The sequence below is a fragment of the Magnolia sinica genome, chromosome 10 (assembly GCF_029962835.1).
Source record: "Magnolia sinica isolate HGM2019 chromosome 10, MsV1, whole genome shotgun sequence".
In the NCBI taxonomy this organism is placed as follows: domain Eukaryota; kingdom Viridiplantae; phylum Streptophyta; class Magnoliopsida; order Magnoliales; family Magnoliaceae; genus Magnolia; species Magnolia sinica.
In genome coordinates, this window is record NC_080582.1 from 44286972 (window position 1) to 44311882 (window position 24911).

Below are 24911 nucleotides of genomic sequence, written 5' to 3' on the forward strand. Positions count from 1 at the left end.
AAAGCTAACTCGATAGGCATTCTACAGAACCAGTTTCATGTTACCAAGACATTGTTTGGTACCCAAGAAGAGGCCCACAGAATTAAGTGACAAAAATACCAAACAAAAATTGTTCAGCAAGCAACTCAAACAGCTAATAATTAAACAATAAAGATATGGACATGTGGGCTCAAAGTTTGAGAGCATTATGTGTAGGGTACATCAACTGATTGACCACATAAGTGAAGCCCGTTGATTGATCAGGCAATTATTAGGGAAGATTGTGGCACAATCTCTGATTTAACAGATTGTGAAATGGGCCTAGGCGGTCATGGGACCCACTCGTAGATTGTATCAACTCCCCCCCTTCACTCTTCTTCATCCATACACCTGGCTGTGATATAACAAGCTTTAGCAATCATGAGACGAAGCACCATGAAAGTAAATGGGGCTGATACCTACTAAAAGAGGCTTATATTTAAATGTTCACATATCTTCCTGCGGAATTTTGAATTGTTTAAGAATGTTGTCTTCTTGTTTTAGTTCAGCCCTAAAAGATCCTATCGCAGTTTCTGGAATTGTCTGAATACATTCTACTGTAGTTAAGGATGAATATTTCTGATGGGAAGGATTAGAAACCATGATTCCAATGAAAGAGGAACAAGGATGGATTATAACCATGGTATTAAAAAACAGTCACATAGCGGCCGTAACTTCCGTCGCGTAACAGTAATGGTGGAACCCATTATGCAATATGGGGCTGTAATGCCCATTCCCACAATATATCTTGTATCCCACTTGTGGGATATGAAACCCACAGGTAGTGCTGATATATCCCATATGTTCGATCCGGTGAGCATTTTCAATTTCCAATCCTTTTTTCTTGTGCTGAAATTATGTTAAATCAGTGTCAAATGGTTACAAATCCATTGGTTCTTAATGCTTTGAATGAAAAATCATGGAGTTGGAGCTTTGATTTCGATATCCATTGGTTTTTCATGTTCTCCATGTTTTTTTCAAATTTTTCATCAACCAACTGTCAATTGAGACTAATTTCGAAGTATTAGGAGTATTTGATTAAATGATAATCACATACACTCTAATTTTGAAATTTGAGTGTAGGTGGTCCAATTTGGAGAAAATTGGGAAGTATTAGGAGTATTTGAAATTAAATGATAGTTTCATTTGGAAACTATCACATCCTTTCGCATGCATGAATTCTCTCCAAATCGACAATCGAAGATGCTAAATGTAATAAAAATATGAGCTCATATTTATAATTAGTTGGTACAAGATGTAACGAAGGAGGTATATGATCTTACATTTCGGAGCCTCTGAGTGTCGATGCATAGGAGTGTCAGAAAATCTTTCACAGTATTAATGTTCTCACTGTTCAGACGCTTGTGAAAAGCACCATCTTTACCGATCTTCTCCAGCCGCCATACTTCATCCACCAATGAAGGGGGGTAATGCTTCTTGTACACTGCAAACCAAGAAGAATAAATTCATTTTATTTGTTAGAGAACTTCTTATTAGGCAAGTAGGAAATGCAAATAATTGAAATTACAAAGCAGGACTGAGAAAGGGGTTGGCAGGGGGGAGAACATGACCCATTATTCATATAAGAAGATTTTGACATAAGAGGTGTGATAATTTGAATTGTGGATTATGAAGCAGTGCATGCTTTCTAGTAGCTGATATACAATAGATATTGCATGGATCTCAAAGAGAACCAACCAAGCTGGCACTGTATTTGCATTTGATTCAAAGCAACAAAGTCATCCACACAGCACAGCAATGAACTCACTGTGTGTGTTATAAACTTGTCTCGTGGACAAACGGTGCTTTCGGCATCTCTCCTTTTCTATCAACCAACCATATCTCAAGAGTGAATATTATTTTCATGCCAAACAGGATGCTTATATTCATTGAAGTGGACAATGCCTGTTCTATTCGCACCTAAAATGTGAGGGTATTCAACTAATTATCATAGTAATTTTACCTACACAAAGGAAACAAGCTAAGATATACATCTTGTTGCTGGTATCCTGTGCAAATACGACTGCAGAGTTGGTTCTAAAGTATTCAAAGGCAGATGATCACATTATGTCAATTGATTTTCAAAACTGCTAGTTATAATGCCAAATGTTACTGATTCAATTGTCACAAAAGAAGGGGAGCTGGCAAAGGAGAATGATAGATTTGACAGGCTGATGGGTTTTGTCTTCCTTTGGAACAATGATAACTGGAAAACGTTACAAATGTAAAGACATAAATGCAAAACTGAAGAAGAGAACACAATATAGGGAGCTAACATGACAATAGAGCAAGAACAAAGTAAAACAATGAAGTCACAGCACATCAATCTTTACAGAATAAAACCAGCAAAAAAACAGCAGCCAGTAGCCACTAAGGAAAAGCCGAAAGAAGATGGAAACACCATGAAATCAAGCTTTGGTCTGTAGAAAAGGATTTTGGTGTATAAAGAATGGAATAGATGGGAGGAGTGAGGAAAGAGAGAAGGAAAAACGTCAATGACACGTCGCACCCATCTTTGTGGGTTTGTTTATTAAGAAGCCCTAATTACATAAAATGACCAAAAATGCCCTTCTTGGGCTTGTACATAAAAGGGACACCCATACATATAGTGTTGTAGGCCACGCCCTTCTTGGGCTTGTACATAAAAGGGACACCCATACATTTAGCGTAGGCCACACCCTTCTTGGGCTTGTACATAAAAGGAACACCCATACATTTAGTGTGGTCCACATGCCCCACACTACATGTATGGTAACATTAAACAAGATCAAAGTGGCACACACTATGTTCTATGGTGGGTTGTGCTATTAGTACAGCCCACACAATATAGTTGCATCAACACTCCCCTTCAAGCTGGTGCATAAATCTCATCACTGTGCAGCTTGGAATGAACCACTTCTTAGACTAACAACGGCCAACCACTTTGGTTAACACATTAGTAAGTTGATCCTGTAATTTCACATATGAAGTAGATATTTCATTGTTGGACACCTTTTCACAAACAATATGCCAATCAACCTTAAAATAAATTTTAAAAAAATAATAATAATAAATAAATTAGAAAAACTCAAAAGAAAATTATGCGATCAGCACTATTTTACCTTCAGTTTCAAGATGATGCAAAAATTGGTATTGCATGACAGCATTGTACATGAATCATAGAAACACCATGAAAACAGAACTTCATTTGGATGACTGGTTGAAAAGGAATCACAACTTCTGTCGTCTAGGTTAATTTTCACCAAAACCCAATCTCAAATTTATTTTTTTTTCTTTTATGAGTTTCAAAAGTATCAGAAAAGGTTTTAAATGGGATGGATTATATTTAGACACATGTGGGAGGGGTTTCTTGTCAAAAAAATAAACCTAATTGCAAAAAGAAAAGAAAAAAGAAGACGAACTGCAAATGCAGAATTTCAGCATATTCAACTCATATGATTTACGATTCAAGCCACGCAATGCAAATTTGAGGAACGAATCAACTCCAATTGCTATTTAATCTGCGATTTGGATCATTTTTTGTACAATTTAAATCACAAATCATCCTATTTGAACAATACTGCATCCAAGGCAAGTGACAAAAGCTGAAATTCCAAGGCAGTGAAAGCAAAACATGTGCCTAATGTTAGTGTTATGTGCCCTAAAAAGATCAATATGGATCTTGTCCATTGCTAAATGATGATCCTGACCATTGATATTGATGATTGCTCCATTAATCATGATCATCATGGGTCCTATGTTAACAAGTTATTAATGCCATAATTAACGTGGGTTACCTCAATTGTATATGCGCACATGGGTTAAAGAAGAGGGTTTCCTCTGTTGTCCTCGGCAGTGTTCACTGTATCAACATCGTTAAATGTATTGATGACCGGGGATACGGAAACATGTATCAATATCGCCAATATTATTGCCGATACTCGAAAAAACATTGTTGATTTAGGGAAACATTGGGAAAATGTTGGGGAAAAGGTGGAAGTTTTCAGCGAAAGTTCAGGATATGTTAAAAGAACATGTTTACACATGTAGGAATCAAAATCTTGTAAAAAGAATTATACATAATAAGTTTCCATTTTATAGGGGCTTAACCATGTGTTGTTGAAAAAAAACTATAAAATAGATATACGAAATTTGTAACCAATCAATAGATTGGTTAACACTAATTAATATATAAAATTTCCCATTAATTAACAATGAAAAACACATTTTCCAATATGAAAATGGAAACATTAGGATTTTCCTAATTTCTCCCAATTTTCACTTAAATGTTAATTTTTTTGCCACATGCATAGACATGGATTTCCATTAAAACCCATTCTAACATTTGAAAATAATAATAATAATAATAATAAGTTTTTAAGATGCTCTTAACAAATCAAAGCTACTCCTGGATTTTTCGTCACCTTTGAGTTTTGACCTGTCTTTTTTCAAGACGAGATTTCTCCTCAAGTCCAAATTTCTATTTAATAAAAACTAAGAGTGACCAAAATCACCTAAGGAACAAAATTCAAAAAAAAAAAAACAAAAAAACAAAAACCCCAAAATTGGAGATTTTTTGGGTTTTTTGAAAATTTTCCAATTTTTTGTCAATTTTTGCCTAGTTATGGATGTTTATCTAGTATCAGGGATATTATTGATGATATCGAGGAAATGGTATCACCAATATCACAAAACTGCTACAAGGGATTCTTCTCAAAGTATCATCGTTATAACATCACCAAGTATCGTCAATATTATTGGAAATATTGGTGATATTTGGAAATTTTTATACTTCTAGCAAAGTTTTGGAATCACTGGCTTGGGGATACTAATAATATCGCCAATATTTGGAACACCGATCCTTGGGAACTTGAGCTTGGCCACAATGGCCACTATGATGTCATTGTTATATGCCCTTATGTTAGTGTTATGTATCCCTAAAAGCCAATATAGATCTTGCCAATTGATAAATGATGATCTTGACCACTGATATTGATGATTAGTTGATGGGGACATCATGCATACTTCTAGCAAAGTTTTGGAATCACTGGCTTGGGGATACTGATAATATCGCCAATATTTGGAACATCGATCCTTGGGAACTTGAGCTTGGCCACAATGGCCACTATGATGTCATTGTTATATGCCCTTATGTTAGTGTTGTGTCCCTAAAAGCCAAAATAGATCTTGCCAATTGATAAATGATGATCTTGACCACTGATATTGATGATTAGTTGATGGGGACATCATGCACACGCCCCCTCTACACACGTATTCGAGGAGGAGGCAGGCCCCACTTTCGATTTAGATCAACGACGACATCTTTGGAGAACCCCGTAAGTAGGGGGCTGCGTTATGGAGCATTAGAGTGGACCCGATCATCACATAGATCCTACCATCGGATCTCATGATCGTAACCCACTACTTTAGATGATTTAGGATTTTGAGTTTTGATTATTTTTATTATTAGAAGCATTATGAAAGGCTTTGATTGCTTAGATTAGTTATTTTATTTATTTTAGTTTTGGTATTAGTGCGCACACATGGCGCAATGGTAGTTGTCTTTTTGAATTTAGGGTTTTCTTATAAATAAAGCAATCCCATGTATGGACTCTCATGATATTATGAATAAAAAATTCCTGTGTTTCTTCCTCTCTCTCGCATTGAGTTGAAGGATCAAATTGGGTGTGAAGCCCTCCCTTCCTCGAAGGGTTAACTACCGTGGTGCGAAGCCACACCCCGCTCCAAATCATCACCATCTTCTTCCACATCTCATCCATCATCCTCAACACCCCATCCACCATCAAATTCACCAATTTTCGCATCAAAATCCTCTCCTACAGCGATGCACAAGAAGTTTTCAGATTTTGGCGCATCTACAAGGCTGAAACCTCAACGGAGTACTACGCACAAACCATGTGCCGGATTGAAGTGATTTTTGGTATGGAAACAACCCACCCCTGGCCGATCCTAACCTATGAGTCCTTTCCCGATTTTGTAGCTCCCACACACGTATGGACATCCAGTCACACACGTGCATCCTAGCCAACATGTTGTTCAGCGTGCGTGGCCCATCCCAAGTCCTCTTTTCCCCTCTGTTTTTTTCCTTCTTTTTTTTTTTCCTATGGGGGTTTAAAACCTCCCCATAGGATCCCCCATTAATCCTCTACCTAAACCCCCTTAGATCTATCCCTAATATTCACTCCTAAACATGATCAACATGTAGTACAACGGATTGTTAAATCTGAAAATTGCTAAATCAGTCACAGTACCCTTGAATACCTTGACCGATCCGTAACCGTCTTCTCGAAAACCTCATAATCCGAAATCCATAACCCAAAAGGCTCCCAAATCTCAATTTTCCCCAATTTTCAAACCATAGATTTTTCCCTAAATTGAAACTTAGTGAATCTCTTGAGTCGGGAACAATCTTATGCAAGAATTGGTGATTCTTACACTCCTTTGGGCTTGTTTGGCTTATAATTTTATTTAATCCAGCCCTAATGGTTGTGTAGGCTTGGACCCCCATAGATTCCCCTTCTTGAATGTTTGATAGTATGTAAGATGTGGAATTTTGTGATTGTTTAATATTGGCATAATAACGAACTTGATTTCTTACACTCCATTGTTAATTTCATGTCCTGCATCATTAGTCCATTGATCATGATGATCATGGGGGTCCTATGTGTGAACATGGGTTAAAAGAGAGGGTTTCCTCTGTTGTCTTGGGAACTTGAGTTTGGGCACAAAGGCTACCGACCAAAAGAGAGTTGTGTTCCATGAATCGTAGTGCCCTGTCATTCCATGACCTCTTAGCAGGTTTTTTGGACGAACTTGTAATCATTCTTATGTGTTCATCTCGTGTGAGTTTATCGATTATGAGTTAGGATGGAAGGTCTCCAGCAACGGGCTCGACGACAAGTTGGTGTCTTTGCCCTACTCCACATAGTGATTGTGAGCAATCACAAACACGATACTATCGGCCGATATTATCGATATTGATTATCATCGAAACACAAAAAATCCTAAGTATCGCGCAATATATCGCAAAGTATCGCAACATGTCAAAATGTATCGGCAATAATTTTTGAAATCGCGAGTTATCGCCCATTTTCTCTTTGAAAATTTACTTAATATCGACAATACTTGTCGATATCAATAGATATCGTCGATACCATGCAGGAACCAATAATGCTCTACTCTAAAAAAAACCCCAAAACCCATTTTCTTACTTTTTCCATCAAATTTCTCTCTTATAAGCATCTTGTGGGTGGATTTCGGTCCATCCTTTGCAAGGATTTGAGAGAAAAACCTACATTTAATAACAAAATCAACATTTCCTCGGATTTGGCATCGTTTCTCAATCTGTGAGGTAGTTTGCATTTCGATCCATTTCTTTTTATTTAAATCGAACAAAAACATAATATGAATGTTAGAAGTCCTTGATTCCTCAAGTTTTGTAGGGAAAATCAAGGATTTCATCCTTCAATTTCGAGATTTGAGGGTAGGTGGCACAATTCGGGAAAATTTTGAAATTTCCCCAGTTTCTCCTAAATTGCTTGCAATCTTACACTCCAAAAACAAAATCAAATATGTATGAGGCCTGATCTCCTGATTTATTAGTTTTAATTTTTTTGTGAAATTTCAAAAAATTATTTTTTTAATTAAAAAATTATTAAATATATTTTTTTTCAAAATTTCAATTCTAGCAATGGTCAATTGAGTCCAAATTCATAGTATTTAGGAGTGTTGGATGAAATGATCATCACATACACTTAATTTCGAGATTTGAGGGTAGGTCCGATTTGGGAGAAATTAGGGATAATTCGAAATTTCCCAAATTCGTTGTGATCTTACACTTCAAATATAAAATCAAACATTTATGAGGCATGATCTACTAGTTCATGTAGTTTTTATATTTTTGGAATTCAATAATATATTTTTCAATTAAAAAAATAATAAAAAAAAATTTATTCAAAATTTATTTTCTACCAGCAGTCAATTGGTTGCATTTTTTTTTAGCATTTAAAGGTGTTTGACGATTTTTTTGAAAACTATCATTATAAATTTATTTAAAATAATTAATATATATGAGAAAAATCTTATAGTACCCCTACCTTTGCTAAAATAATATTCTTTTGTAGGTGAACCATGTCAGGAGGAAGAGGAGGGAGAGCCTGATATTGGATGCAAATACAGCCGGTCTATTTCCAGTAATTGATTCGAGAGTATCTATAATTTATGTGGCCACGTATTAAAGAGTAGGGGGATAACCTGCTTGAAGGAGCATTTAACGGGCGGTATTGCAACGTTGTGGATTGCCCTAAGTGCCCACAAGATGTGAGAGCAGAAATGAGGGCTTTGTTGAAAAAGATGTGAAGATAAGAGATTATAGAGCTGTGAGAGAAGGGAGATTATGGAGGAGTTGGGGCGGATACCATGTGTGATGGGGACATCACACACGCGCACGCACGCTGCCCCCTACGCATGTTCGCAAGGAAAAGGAGGGCCCCACCGTTGATCTGGCTCGATGACGACGTCTAGGGAGGGTGACGCAGGACAGCCCTAATTATGATGCATGCTCATGGACACAATTAAACAGCGGAAATAAAAGGAATAAATGATCTAAAATTCTAACAGTAATCATCATAATTGAGAAAATCATAAAGGAAACATGCAATGGAGCGGGCCATCACTACAACCACGGGTTATGGAATTCAATTACTACTGGGGTTGGATCCGGCGAGGGATGAGACCTCCCGATCTTGCATGGTCACACCCAATCGATCAATGAAGATCACTAGTCCGAAGAACCAAGAAGTTTCTCGGATTAGGGATTTGAGAATATGGGGATTTAGGGTTTAGATCGGTTCTCAAGATTTTGATCGAAGAAGGATTAGCCAAAACTGGAAAATAGAAGGAAGAAAATTATTACCTTGAAGTTGGAGGGGCACAAGAAGAAATTAGAAGAAGAAGATCACGGGGAGAGAAGCACCATGAGAGAGAAGAGAGGAAGGAGGCAACCAAAGGGTTTGCTTTTCATTAATCAATAGTTGAAATTCGTGTTTAGGGCTTTACCCCACTTAAATAAGCAAATAAAGACATAAAATTACTAAAATACCCCTAGGATAAGCAAATAAAGATATAAGATTACTAAAAGACCCCTAACTAAGTCAAAAAACGCGCAAATAACATAAGTATGGGAAAGTTTGGGTGCTCGGTCTTATTTCTCCAATCTTCCTTCACATGTGTCTTCCCTAAGTGGGGTCTTCTATATGTCCAATCACATGTGAAAGGTCTTTAGCTCCTCAATATTCGCCTATCCACAAGGACGGCACCTGTAGTTGACGCTTTCTTCGTTGGTACACCTTGAATACACCTGTGTCCGCATCAGAGGGCCTCCTAGTTAGAAAACGAAGTTTTAATTTAAAAGAGTGGGCCTGATAGTCAAGAAAAGCCCATCATGGGATCTCATCATCGTGGCCCACTAGTCAGATTAAGTTCATACTTTAGGTTTTGCTTATTTATATTATTTAGAACATCATGAATGTTTTAGATTTCTTTGATTGATTTTATTTTAGTTTACTTCATCGCCAAGTAATAGGTTGCGCACATGGCACGAGTTTTGGGATATAGGGTTTTCCCTATAAATAGTCACCCCTTGTAGTTCTTTTGATTCATTGAAGTTGAATAAAAATTCCTGTATGGTTTTTTGGCTCTCTGAGTTTCTGAGTTGTGGAAAAATTAAAATGGGGGCGAAGCCCTCCCTTTTCGAAGGGCTGAGATTAAAGTGGGTGCGAAGCCCTCCCTTTTCGAAGGGTTAACTACCGTGGTGCGAAGCCGCATTTATCCCCATCCGCCCCTCCATCTTATTTCATCCTTCCCACAACCATCTTCGCCCCTAATCCGTTTGTTTTTGCAGCTGTTCATCCCTCCACAGCCAGTTTTCGGAATATGGCCCTGCAGGAGGGCTGAAACTTTGACGGAGCACCACGCCCAGACCACAGCCCGAATCGACGTGAGATTTGGAGGTTTTGTAGCCCCAGCCTGGCCGACCAGGGCCAAGAAGCCGATTTGGGAAGACGGGCCTTCATCACACGTGCGTCAACCCCGAGGCACTGTTTGCACGCGGGAGCTATTTCTGGGTCAGGTTTTCCTCTGGTTTTCCTCTTTTCATTCCTATTTCCTAAACCCTAGTCTTAGTTTGCATTAACCCTAATTTATTTGCCCTTTTTTTACCCTAGGGTCCCTTGAATTGAAATTGGGGAATCCCTTGGATTAGGGACTGATTCGTATGCATGTGTGGTTGATTTCTATTTCCCTTTGACATCATTTGGCTTATAATTTTTATTAGTCCAGCCCTAGCCCGTGTCGGCCTGGACCCGCATAGATTCCCCTTTCATTGAATCTTTGGACTATCATGTGGAATGTGGAATTTGTGTAATCGTTTCTGAATTGGTATGATCTAAGCCTGAATTCTTGCACATCATACTTGAATTTCATGTCCTGCATCAATGTGCAGGTGAGGATGTAGTGGATCTCAAAGGCAAGGATGATCGTGAATACAGACGCGCAGTTCAGGAATCTATATGGGATCAGTGGGAAAGATATCAGGAGTGGCGGTGGAAAGCGAGTGGGCCTAGATTTGAGGGGTTTACCCATAAGCAGGGGGAATACACCAAGTGGGGCAGGGGATAGTGAACCAGGGGGGAGTTCTAAGGGTGGTGGGGGGAAGGATAATAGGTGGGGAGGGTTATGGGGTATGGACTGTAACAAAAGCATGCGAGTGTCGGATCTACCTTCAGATCCGAGGATGTACACAGCAATATTTTCAATATTCACTCGTGCGATACGAAACGCACAGGTAGTGACCATATATCCCATATGTCCGATTTGGTGAGCATTTTTTTTGTCGATCATTTTTTCTGTAAATCATATTACATCAGTGTCAAATGGTTACAAATCCATAACTCTTCATGTTTTGCTTGAAAAATCATGGATTTGGAGCTACGATTTCGAGATTTGGGAAATATGGGCCGGGTGACGGAAAATTAGGAAAAATCAAAATTTTCCAATTTCTCGCAAATCAGTCAAAATCTGTGTCCAAACACAAAATTAAACATATATGTAACCTAATCTGGTGATTCTTCTTTTGCTTTTAAATGCATTGCTTGTGGTTCCATACATGTTTTCTTACTTTAATAAATTATATGAATAGACTTTGAATATACTTCCGTCAGTTCAGTTAGACAGCACATAAATTAAGACCCCATACAAAAGAAATTATTATGTGCACTTGTTTTTAGTAATGCTTTGATTTCTGTGTATTGATAACTTTTTTTAACAAATCCCGAAGTTTCATTGAAAAATTCAACCAATTTTCCAATGTTTCCCCATGTTTCCCAAAAACAACGATATTATGTGATAGAACTGATAAATCTCATGTGATAACCGATATGTATCTATATCCCGAGGGTGCGATACATTACGCAATAACAATACGAAAAACATTGGACCGTACAGAGAGGGCGGGTGGGTCACAAAAGAAACTAAAGGAAATGTTTAATAGAGGGGATGTGAGGAAGAAGGCAAGGAGGTTTATAGCTTATCTATGATCAAATCTCTATAAATGTCGTAATGAGCTCGTACTTCAAGAATATGATAAGTGAAGTGCAGTGTGGGGGTGAAGGTGTGGTGTTACCCACGTCCCGTGATATCATGGGGAAGTATTTAGACGATGAGTATGTAGAGATGAAGAGTTATGTGGATGGATATAGGCAGTCATGAGTTCCGCACTTACCTTCTTCATATCTCCATCTTAACCAATCCATACTTTTACCCTTATTGCTATATACCATCAACAGATTGTTAGATTCCACGACGCTATTGGAATGTTCGAATGTGAGGCTGCGGTGAGGTCAAGAACTAATATGATGGCAAGTTGCTGCATTAATCACCTCTTAGAACTTAAAGTTAGTTTTCGAGACAGAGTGATGTGGGTGATGGATCTGGTGATGAGGATGAGGGCGATGATGGAGGGTGATGGTGACTCCAGCGACGGTAGCAACAACGATGGTGGCGGCAATAGTGTGCACAGTCTGGGAGTTAGTCTCAAAAGCCTCTTAGCCCTTTCACTAGGGTCATTTCGATCATGCCACACAGGACCCCAACCATGGTTCTCGTCCAAGAGAACCACGGCCTCGTCTTATCTACAATAAGAAGTGAGAGTTAGAGGCTATAGAATAAAATTCAAGACCTAGAAGCTTTCAGATTTTGAGAAGTTATTGGCAAAATCATGAGGGACACAAACATTCGTGAGAAGCGAGGTGGCTCTAGATCTGGATCATGATAACGAGAGGGTAGCTCGAGTTCAGTGCATGGATATTGATCACATACACAAGAGGGTAGCTCGAGCTCTATGCTACATTATAGTTATGGATACGAACCTGATGAATATGCGGCTAGCGACTCTAACAGTTATGGTACATCATTTCTCGACTACGGTCAAGAGTTCACTTCTGCGTACGGGTAGGGATATCCACAGCAGGGATATGGGCAGCAGTATGGATACTCAAGAGCTACATATGTGCCCTTACCAAATCTATATCAGCCACAGAATGTGACGATTACGGAGTATCCACAGATGGGCATACTAGTTCAGTTTGGTGAGGATGAGTACCGGCGTTATGTGAAAGAGTATCTTCATTGGTACCATTCTACTATGACCTAGGCACAGTATTTTCAATTTGTGGAGAAGCAATATTGTTCCCAGCCCCGTCGAGATGGAGATGATAATTACAAGCCACCGCGTAACTCTATGTGGGTTTGAGCCACAACTAGGCACATTAGTCACAAAGTATATTTCTAAATTTTCAACTCTTCTTTTGATTTTCAATGTATTCGTTGTGTTTCCATAAATGTTTTCTTACATTTATAACTATGATGAATTCACTTTCAATATAGTTGCATCAGTTCAGTGAGATAACGCATAGCTTAGGACCCTATACAAAGAAAACCTATTATGTGCACTTTTGTTTTGTGATGTTATGATTTAAAAGTGTGTATTAAGGTCTTTTTTGACAATCACTGAAGTTTCATTGAAGAATTTGACCAAATTCCTCATGTTTCCCAAAAAGTACGATACATTACCCGATACAAACGATGTATCCCGTGCCATAACCAATACGTGTGTGTGTCTATATATATATATCCCAAGGGTGAGATACGTAATGCGAAATATCAGTATCGCGTTACATATTGCAACCTTGGGAATATGTATCGGTTATCGCACAGGATATATCATTTGTATTGGGTAATTTATCAAACTTTTTGGGAAACATGGGAAAACATTGGGAAAATATTGAATTTTTCAATGAAACCTTAGGGATTGTTAAAAAAGACCTTAATACACACTTTTAAATCATAAAATCTTAAAAAATAAGTGCAAATAATAGGTTTCCTTTGTATAGGGTCCTATGTTATGCGTTGTCAGACAGAACTAATTCAATTATATTCAAATTAAATGCATAACATTTAGTGTGTATGTGATGATCATTTCATAAAACACTCCTAAATATTCTAAATTAGTCTCAATTGACAGCTGGTTGAAGGGAATTTTAGAAGAACAAAAATTAATATTTTAAAATTTTTTGTTAATTTTTAATTAAAAATTATTTTATTTTCTGAAAATTGACAAAGACTTAACAAATCAATAGATCAGCCCTCACACATGCCTGAGCTCATGTTTGGTGTGCAACATTGCAAGCAATTTGGGAGAAATTGGGGAAATTTAAATTTCCCCAATTTTCCCCAAATTGGACCACCTACACTCAAATTTTGAAATTAGTCTCAATTGACAGCTAATTGAAAAAAAAAAAAAACTATGAAAAAAACATAGAGAACATGAAGAACCAATGGATATCGAAATCAAAGCTCTAACTCCATGATTTTTCGTGCAAAACATGAACCAATGGATTTGTAACCATTTGACACTTATTTAACATAATTTCATCAACAAAAAAGGGATTGATATTGAAAATGCCCACTAGATCAAACATGTGGGATACATTGACACTACCTGTGCATTTTGTATCGCGCAAGTGGGATATATCAGTTGATATTGTCGATATTTAAAACATTGGATACGGTAAACACTGGTCCTATCATATACTGATTTGGATCTCAGAACCATGCCCTCACTTGTAGAAATGGAAACCCTCAACATACTGTACAATCTCTTGGACTTCATATATATAATATATTTAGCATTTAAAAATCTCCACCACATTATATTTGTGTTCTGTAAATATATTGTGAAGATATATGAATCATCACCAACATCCTACTAGCAATTTGGTGTCGTCTCAAATATACGAATACAATATAACCCCATGTCTTTAGTGAGCACACTTCTATTATAAAATTCTGACAAAATCAACCACCGCCTTTCACTCTTTCCAAGAAAACTTGAAGAAATAAAAAGCCGTAGGGAATCCATCAGGCCCTATGACTTTGTCCTTCCCCAAACTAGATACCGCTTCAAAATTCTTTGCCTCTTCAAACACGCATTCCACCCAAGTCATATCTTCCCTGGTAGTTAGGTCGGAATCTAAGAAATCAAGAATTGGCCTATTCCAGATGTTTGCGAAAAGGAGATTCTTGTAATGTTCAACTATTGCATTATAAATCCCCTGTTTATCTTCCACATTTTCCTCATCCACTACAAGACAGTGAATCATGCTGATTCTTTTCCTAGATTGGGTGATCCATGGAAAAAAGAGTTTTTATTGCCTTCTTCTAGCCAAGTTGCTTGAGATCTTTGCCTCCATCTAATCTTCTCTTCATGTATTTTTCTTGATGATTCCAATTCCAAAGACTGGCAATACTTGGTTCATTCTTCCATGGACAAACCACCTGACCCAATTCTTCTATAGATAAATATAGACTTTTTTCCTTATGCCCATTGACATGAGAAATTAGGTAACCGAGGAAGCCAAAAAATAACTTTCTCATTTTTGAAAGATAAGCCAAGAACAAGGTTAGAAAAATAAAAATAAAAGAAACCCAATGTAACTTCTGAACTATTTGATGTAGAATGATGCAAATCCAGCTATATGATTGAGATTTAATTTAAAATCAAAGGAATATATAAAATTCACCAAGCTAAAGTGTAACGCACGTGCAAACAACGTGAAGCCCAAAAAATGACGGGTATGATTCGAGGCAAATTACAGTCATCGGCCTTTTGACCAAACAAAGCACTCAGAAAATAGGGCCCAAGATAAAAATCGTTCAACTGGCATAGGAATAATCCAAGTTCAATATGTGAAAGTTTGAACGCAAACGGCTGAAATTAAGTTGCTTTTTTATGGACAAAGGAACACAAACAATTCAAAATCATATCAAATGGGCCCCACACGTGCGTGTGGCAGTCACACGGGTGGCCGAACGGGCACACGTGTAGGTTGATTGTGTGATCCACGCACGGGTCGGGTCCGTTAATGATTGAAGATGGGTTTAGGTGGCCCATAGGATCAAGTAAAATAAGATCCAAGCGAGAATAATGAAAAGATCTTACCTTAGAATTGAATATTCAAAAAATACCTACCACCTACGATTCATCAAGCACGAAGTGGAAGAGGAAGGATCTTAGGGACAAAGGATAGAGTGGCTTCACACCCTCTAGGCTTCTATCCAAAGATCTAGCCTTCACAACGATGAAGGAAGAAGAAAGGAACTCCCACAAGGCTTCCTCAGATTTTTCTCAAAATTCACTATAGTGTTGGATGTCCCTACCCCTCTTGCTTTATTTTATAACAAAAATTTGTTGAAATAACAATTCTACCCCTTTAGTAACAAAAGCAAAATACCTATTATGTCCTAAAAGGTAAAAGTCTAATCTACCCTCCCAAAAAAATATCTTTGTAGCAAATAGATGTCCATTGTACAATTACAAACTAAAATGTCCAAATCATCAAATAACATAAAAGAACTAACTGACAAAAAGGTCCAACATAATCCAACCATCGGATGGCCCCATGATGGGACACAAGACAATCCAATGGATGGACAATCATGTAGACCATGATCAACAATGAGATGATCTCCAAATATGAACCATGCCATCCATGCTTTTCTAATGCTCGCCGATGACCATTGGTGATAACCATGAGTCACCTAGCCAAAGTGAAAGTGCCGATGTAGCATATCGACCCCTACGTCTCTGATATGCACGAAGTGGTGGTGTGATGTCTGCATCACTATTACAAATTCAAAAGGGGGTAGTAGCTTTTTATTTAACCAAGCATAAACAAAAATGCAAAGAAGTATTCACTTCAGCAAAGAATTTTAGGTTCAACTAAAGGTACAAATTTTGGATTTGATTAAGATGTGGGCATAAAGTCCTTGAAGCAAAAGTACCCAATATGCATCAAACATGGATATCAATCAAACAATAACATGTTGAGGGAGCATAAATGATTACTGATTCATTAGAAGGTCTATGTCATTTTTAACTACATGATTCCATGTTTTTCTTTTTCTTTTTTTTTTCTTTTTTTGTTCTTTTTTCTTTTTTGATATTATCCATCAACTTATATTTAAAGGTTATGAAAGAAGAAGATAGAAATACTAACATTCTCCACGATGATCCTTGACCATGAATGCATCTGTCTTTGCTTCTATTACTCTAATTCCATCAACATAACCATCCACAGCTCTTGCACCTAACCTGAACTTACGACTCCTTGTCCAGCTTGAATTGTCAGTAAACATGAGTTCCCCTACCACGCCAATTCCCTCATTCAGGTTCAGCAACACATCCCCCGTAAGAAGTGGCCGCTTCCCTTCCCTTTCTCTAACAATGTTGTCATCGAAATCTTGAAATGTCCAATTGTCATCTTGATCGCCTTCAAAATCTCCTTCAAGAACTACTACTTCCACCTTCATTGAGGATTCCGGGCCTGACGTAACAGCTTCCCCCGTCAAGGCATCAACTAAGGCAATACTTATGCCAGAACAGTCCTCTCCTTCGATTTTTGAGCCAGTGAAGATTGGAAGAGAAAGCTTGTTAATGAACTGTAGTTGTAAGCTTCTTGAGGTAGATGGATGTATCTGTTTACCACAATGTCTGCATGTAAATAGAAACATGAATCAACCGAAACTAGCACTTTGCCAGAGGCCTGTTTTCATTGATGTGTTACCGGCAATAATATTTTCACCGGGGTATTTTTCTCACCGTTTCTTGCAGGGCAAATGCTTCGATAATGCCAGTTCAACTTCCTCTTTTACCTAGAAAAGGAACACAAGAAAAAACATCCAGGTAATGCACATCACTCATACAAGTACAAATCATTTATAGAATGAAAGAATAAGAAAAAAGTACATACACATCAATAATATAACAAGCAAATAGCTGCCCCAGTGAATGACAGTGACTTTTCCGAAATACTAAAAATTTTAGTTTCCCATTTTACTTGGTAGGGTTGCAGTGGAGCTAAGATGACCTTGATGGTAAATCCAAGGAAGCAGAGAGGAATTAAGAAGTTATAATATGTCGATGGTCAATTACTAAATATAACTATTGCATGTGTCAAATAGTTACTGCATTGGAATCCTACCTATCTGATTTCAGGTACTTCCCACCCAGAAACTGCACATCACAATTCACAGATTGCAGAGTTAATCAGGATCTAGTAGGGGATTGGAGTTACAATGGCTGAATCCGGAACAGGTTTGAGGATGGTGCTACACCCACAGATGCAAATATCTCAGTGACGTAATTGGGACCGCTCGACATAAGAATAACTCACCCTACAACATTGGTGTTGCATTTTTTAAATTATGTGTGCATAATAGTAAAGAATAAAACAGACCATCAGCGTACCCTTTTTAAAGTATCCTATCACTCTAAAAGTTAAAGAAAGCAAGTTGCCAAAGCACTGGGTTAGCTTTCAAAGCCTCCATCTAATCCATGGATCAACAAGCTGAGCAAGCCAGAACCCATATGTCAAAGAAACTGGCTGCATTAAGATTGAGAGGAAGGAGATTTGCAAAATACGAGTAATTTACAATACGCATTGGGTGCTGAAGCTCTTCTTCAAGGGCCTGTTTGATTTTTCGGTTCAAATGTAATTACCTTGTAAATGAGTAATCATTATTTACCAAGGTAATTACCGCATCTTTCCCAATGCTGACTTGACCAGTTACTTTTTAAACACTTAAATTGAGGAATTTGTAAAATAAATATGGGGCCCACCGTAATGTGTGTGGCTTATCCACACCACCCATTCATTATGCCAAATGAATTTAAGGCATGAGCCCAAAAATTAGGCAAATCCAAAGCTCAAGTGGACCACACCACACGAAATTTCGAGAATCGAATGCCTACCATTAAAAACTTCTCGAGGCCCTCAGAAGTTTTAGATCAGGCTTATATTTATATTTTTTACTTATCCATGTCTCTATGACCCTATGAACGGGTTAGATGGTGAATAAACCTCAATGTGGGCCCAGTAAAAGAATCAACTTTCAACGGTGGACAGATTAAGTCTGTTGTTTCCTTTCATGTGGGCCAATTGAGCATTAGATCTTCCTCATTTTCTCGGATCATGCCCTAAAATATTATAATAAAACAGATGGACGACACGGATATATTATATACATTATGGTGGGGCCCACGGATTTAAGTCAACATTTTTGGACCAGTTTTCTAGGTGGAATTACTCACTCATTTTCAAACAAGTGAAAAGGTAATAATTACTTCTTTACCGGGGATTTACCAGCATCGTGGAAAATTAAACAGGCCCCAAGTGTGGCAGGGGGGGAAAGAAAGTAAAGGAAAGGTAACTTGGAGGTTAGTGTTGTTAGCGGTTGTGTAGACCTTTTGGGGGAGAGGAATAATAGCAGAAGAGGCAGGTTGTTGTTGTAAGCTTGTCGCCTTTTGCCATTTTTAAAAAAATAAAAGTTGCATTACCTTACAACCAAAAAAAAAATTCCTGGTTTTGGGATGGATGCCACTTCGGACTTTTTGTTTTCCTTTGTTGTTTCCAGTTTTTTTTTTTTTTTTCCACTTTACATCTTTGTAATTTTATTCCACTCGGTCAACTTGCTTCCAATTCATAACCAAAAACTGGAAACAGAATAACATGAAAGAAATGTCTTCTCTTTGTTAGTAATGTGTCCATTACGAAAGCATGTTTCAAGCATGACATGAAAAGTAAATTATAAAACTAGAGCATGTTGACTGGAAGCTGTACAATATGAAGCAAGCTTTTGTACGTCATTGAAAAGGAGGATCAATGGATGCCTGCATTAACAAAGAATCTTCAGAAATCTTCACCTTTCTTATCTAATACTAAAATAATTAACGAAATATACACGGGTATCTTTTTTTCAGGAATAAATATACATGGGTATCCATAACAAGTTGCAAGAAAATACCATCCATCAATTACTAAATTTATGGTCAGGTCCCTAAGATACAAATCATTCAAAAACCGATGAGAGTTCGAGATTCAAACAATCATTTGAAATAATACACTTACAACTCTACGAAGCAACGGCTCCAAAGCAGAAATGAACTTCTGAATAGCATTATGCTTTGTAGCTTCAATTATTACACTGAAAATCATAAATGAAAAATATATTAATTTATTAATTAAAAAGCATTTAAACAAATACCAACATCATAAAAAAGGGCACCAAGTTCTTCAGCCATGTAACAAATCCAATCTATTGTTTTGATCATGCAAATCCACACAGTAAATAAACACTCCCAACTCAATCTCATGACAACAAGCATACAATCTTCATTTTAGAATGCTTAATGAAATTGTATAAGAAATATCATAAATTTTAAGAACAGCCAAAACCATGATATCATGCACAAGGATCTGACTATCAGATTAGCTACAATAAAGGCAGTAGGTCATAGGCATTGAAACCCCAAACACTAGATGATAAGAGGACACGACACGTTTAGATGCTCTAGCAGTCACTTAATTCGTGACTGGAGGTGGGAGAAATGGGAGGAAGGCAAGAACCAGAAGAAGTTTCCAAATTTCAAAAAAAAAAAAAAAAACAAAACCAGAGGATCCTAATTCAATTAGGTGTGGACTAAAGCTTTTCTAGACTTCTATCTGTAATAGGGCCCTATACTAGAGAGGGGTTTCTAAAATTCAGGACGAGGCAGCGATCAAGTAGAATGGACAAATCGAGACTTCAAGATGAAAATTGACCTTCCTAGTTTCAACGACCAACTCCACATCGAGGACTTCCTTGATTGGCTTCTAGAAGTCAAACGTTTCTTCGACTACATGGAAATCACTAAAGAGAAGAAGGTTAAGCTTGTAGCTTACAAGTTGAAGGGCGGAACTTCAGCTTGGTGGGAGCAACATCAGCTCGCATGGACGAGATAGATGAAGGCACCAATCCGCACATGGCAGCAGATGAAGCAGTTGTTGCGCGCGCGGTTTCTCCTCGACGATGACGATCAGGTATTGTTCCAACAATACCAAAATTATCGGCAGGGTAGTCAGTCGATGAGAGACTGTGCAGAAGAATTCTACCGCTTGGCGGCATAGAACGATTTGGTCGAAACTGAATCGCAGCAAATCACCTGATTCAACGGCGGATTACGTGTTGTTATCAAGGATTAGGTTTAGATGCAACCTGTTTGGATGATGAACAAGGAGATCAAGTTGGCCACCCGAGCGGAAGCACAGCTCGAGCACTCCAACACACGGACCTATCCTACTACTAGGATATCCATTGTCGGTCCTTCACAAGAAGCTCCAAAAGCCAAGGGAAAAAAACCCGTTGGGGGACACCCTCAACCTCCTACACCCGTGAACCGAGAGTCGTGAAGCGGACAAGTAAGACCCCAAAAAGTAGCGATCACTGCTACCAGTCCGAGCAAGATCCCGAACCCTTGTGGTTGGCTAAGGCCTGACCATTGCTATCGTTGTGGCCAACGAGGTCACCTATCAAACACCTTCCCCCAATGACTAACCTCGCCATCAATGATGGTAATGCTAAAAATGCAGAAGAATACCCGGGTGTTGATGACTTTAAGCACACTGTGGAGGATGACGCGGATGAAGCAGATTGGGTTCCATAAGATCACGACAAGTTCCGAATAGTGAGGCGCTTGTAATATATGCTAAAGAAGGAAGTACACCCGCAGCGACAGATTATCTTCAGAACAAGGTGTACGGTGATCTGAAAAGTCTGCGACGTGATCATAGACAGTGGGAGTAGTGAGAATATCGTCTCCAAGGTCATGGTGGAGAAACTGCAGCTAAAAACGAAACGCCATCCCTCCCTGTATGATTAAGGAAGTCAGCGAGACTACGGTAACTGAAAAATGCACTATATCTCTTTCAATTGGCAAACATTATGAAGACCAAGTCGTATGAGACATTGTTGACATGGAGGCATGTCACATTCTACTCAATCGATTGTGTCAATCAGATTGTGACGCCACTCATAGAGGACGAGATAATGTGTACATTTTCGTCAAGGACAACAAGAAAACCATACTAGCTCCTATGGGCCCAGAGGAGCAACCCAAAGCTTCTAAAGTGGAGGGGCGTTCTCTCCTAGTCACACAGGACTTTGTGGAGGAATCCAAAGAGACGGGTCAAGTCTATGCATTGATTGAAAAGGGGAAAGAAGCAGAGCCAACCACTCTCCCCGAGAAACTAAAACCATTACTACTAGAATTTAAGGGAATTCAGGTGAATGATCTTCCCGATGGGTTAACCCCCTATATGGGATATTCAGCACCACATTGACCTTGTCCAAGGGGCTAGTTTTGCCTAATCGCCCTCATTATCAGATGAGCCCAAACGAGTGCGAGATTCTACAGGGACAAGTGGAGGAATAGATCCGTAAGGGACAAGTGGAGGAAGTGATCCAGCAAAATTGTTTTCTAAGCTGGATTTAATGAGAGGCTACCATTAGATCCGAATACGGCAGGGTGATGAGTGGAAGACAGCTTTTAAGACCAATGAGGGGCTGTATGAATGGTTGGTCATGTCCCTCGGTCTTTCGAACGCGCCTAGTACATTCATGAGGTTAATGAACCAAGTTCTGAAACCAGTCATTGGGTGGTTTGTGGTGGTCTACTTCGATGGCATCTTAATATACAGTCAGAACGAAGCAAATCAAATGTAACACCTCAAACAAGCCCTTCAAGTGCTCACCGAGAACAAGTTATATCTCAGTATGAAAAATTACAGCTTTTTGACCGATAGCTTGCTATTTTTGGGCTTTGTTGTGACATCCACGAGCATCTGAGTGGACAACAAAAAGGTGAGAGTCATAAGGGAATGGTCGGTTCCAACAAACATCCATGAAGTGCGGAGTTTTCACGAGTTGGCGACATCCTGTCGTCGATTCATGAAGAATTTCAGCACCATTATGTCACCGATTACAAATTGTATGAAGAAGGGACCGTTTCAATGGACTGACGAAGTCGACAGGAGCTTCATTGAAATCAAACATAAATTGTCCACAACCCCGGTTCTCATACTTCCTAACTTCAACAAACTGTTTGAAGTCAAATGCGATGCTTCCTATGTTTGGGTTAGGAGGGTTTTATCACAAGAAGGCAGGCTGGTAGCCTTCTACAGCGAGAAGCTCAGCGATGCACGCAAAAAAGTTGTCGACGTATGAGCTCGAATTGTACGCAGTAGTCCAGGCATTGCAACATTGGCAACATTACTTAATTAAGAGGGGGTTCATTCTTTACACAAATCATCAAGCTCTCAAATTCATTAATAACCAAGCTAATGTGAATCATGTGCAACCTAAGTGGATCATTCTTGCAAGAATTCACATTTGTGCTAAAGCATGAGTCTGGGCAATAGAACAAGGTGACTGATGCACTTCGCCGACATGCAACCTTGTTAGTCACCAAGAGCAATGAGGTTGTCGGGTTCAAATGCCTCAAAGACCTATATGCCGACGATGACGACTTCAAGGACGCAAATTAGATGTGCAGAACATATCGTGAACCGTATTATAAGTGTACATTCAAATGTTCAGGCCCAGTTACAAGCATCTTACGACAAGTACAGGGAAAGGGCTAACACACATCGGTGTCTGAAGGTATTCAATGTGGGTGATCACATGATGGTTCATCTACGCATGAAGAGGTTTCCAACCAAGACGTACAATAAGCTGAAGAAAAAGAAGATTGGACTGATGTAGAATGCATCGCGGATTTGTTCATGGCTAAGACAGACCGAAGAAAAGAAGCCAAGAAGGATCGAACACACTCAGCATAGTTCGATCATTGTGGTCGACAGGTCAAAATTCCATCAGAAGTTCCAGAAATTCCAGAATTTTCATTGGACGTTTTTTGCCTATTTCAACAGGTTGACAGATTTGATCGACCAGTCGAAATCCAATTCGACAGGTCAACAAATCGGGTTGACAGGTCGAAAATCACAGAATTTCTGGTTTGAATCTCTGGACACTTTTTGGTTGTTTCGACCTGTCAACTCGACCAGTCAATGATGGGCTGACAGATGTCAGAAATTTGCACGATTTTCTGAATTTGTTTCCTAATTTGATTAGAACCCTTTGATTGCATTTTTTAGGGTTTGTTTAGGGTTATTTAAAGGTGTTAAACTCATTTTTATTATTAGTTATCAATTAAAACTTCTTAGAAATTGTCTCTTCTCGTGAATTCGAGATTTTCTCTTATGGATTCAAGGTGTTTATCACTTGAGGAAGACGATGATCGACCTCATCACATCCTCCCCTACGTCAAGAAGGCAGCTTCCACCCATATTCCATGTTATACATGACTACAGATATGTAAGTTCACATTCTTATAATAACTAGACCATCCCTAAAATCTCATACCTCTCACTGGTGCTTTATTAAACCAATTTCCATGCTCCTTGATGAGGTAAAAAGTTCATGCCACACAAGAGACCAGTGGTCAATGAAATGAAAGTTAAGAACCACAATCACCATCAAAGCCAAATTTCTTAGAGGACACCTGGTTAAAACCAAGTAAGGAGCAGCCACAAAAACCCAAACACGCGCACATCATAGTAGCTCAATGCTTGCAATCATAGGAAGAACAACCTTTAATAGTAAAATATATTAACCACCTCCTTGTATTTATGATTAACACGAAATTTTATTAAAAGGAAAAAGAAAAAAATACAAGGAAAAGGACAGGGTCTACACAACAGCCCCAACAAGAAGCAACTACAAATGCAAAACAACCCTGAAAGAAAGTCGATGAAAAACAATTCTTATCTCCTAATGGAGATGCAAATTGACTACCTAGAAGCACCTTTATCTAGAGAGTCAGCCAAAGAGTTTCCTTACATGCAAACATGAGAAAAAGAAGCCTTGACACTCCCACAAAGATCCGTAGCAACAATAAAGTTAGCAATTTTCCATGGGCATCTACCAGATTGGCCCATCCAATGACATTATTGGAATCACCCTCAATGATAATTGAGGCTAAAATTATGGCAAACTGCTAGCTTGATAGCTTGCAATAAAGCCATAGCTACAGCAAGATTAGAATCACTAACACCTGAGGGGCCACTAAACACCAATATAGCCTCAGCTAGCAATTTCTAACAATTCCCCTAACACCAAGCCGGCCCTCAGGGGAGCGAAGTCATGTCTCTTTAATCCCGGACAACAACCCACCACATTTTTCATTATCTTAGCCCAGTTGGAGACGGTTATTGAATTTGAACGTGGGCTGTTATATGGCCCATTCTTAGGCCCATATAGGTTTAGGACGTAATGGGTATTTTAGCTTTTGTTATTAATGGCATTCTTGTAAATATTGAGAACTATGTTAATAGATTTGAGAGAGGTAGGAATGTGTGCACTGAAATCCTCATTCTCTCCTCTTTTTTTTCCTTCTCTTTCCT

The 24911-nt window shown here is 38.5% G+C and overlaps 1 protein-coding gene across 2 annotated transcripts in view; it reads right to left on the minus strand.

Moving 5' to 3' along the window:
- LOC131258339 (calmodulin-binding protein 60 A-like) overlaps nt 1–24911 on the minus strand; it is a 62620-nt gene that overhangs the window by 17824 nt on the left and 19885 nt on the right. For both annotated transcript variants that reach the window (XM_058259591.1, XM_058259592.1), the window contains 4 exons: nt 19542–19617; nt 17234–17286; nt 16632–17125; nt 1302–1462 (listed from right to left, as the gene is read on the minus strand). In XM_058259591.1, the coding sequence (XP_058115574.1) occupies nt 1302–1462; nt 16632–17125; nt 17234–17286; nt 19542–19617 (784 nt within the window). The remainder of the gene's footprint in view (nt 1–1301; nt 1463–16631; nt 17126–17233; nt 17287–19541; nt 19618–24911) is intronic.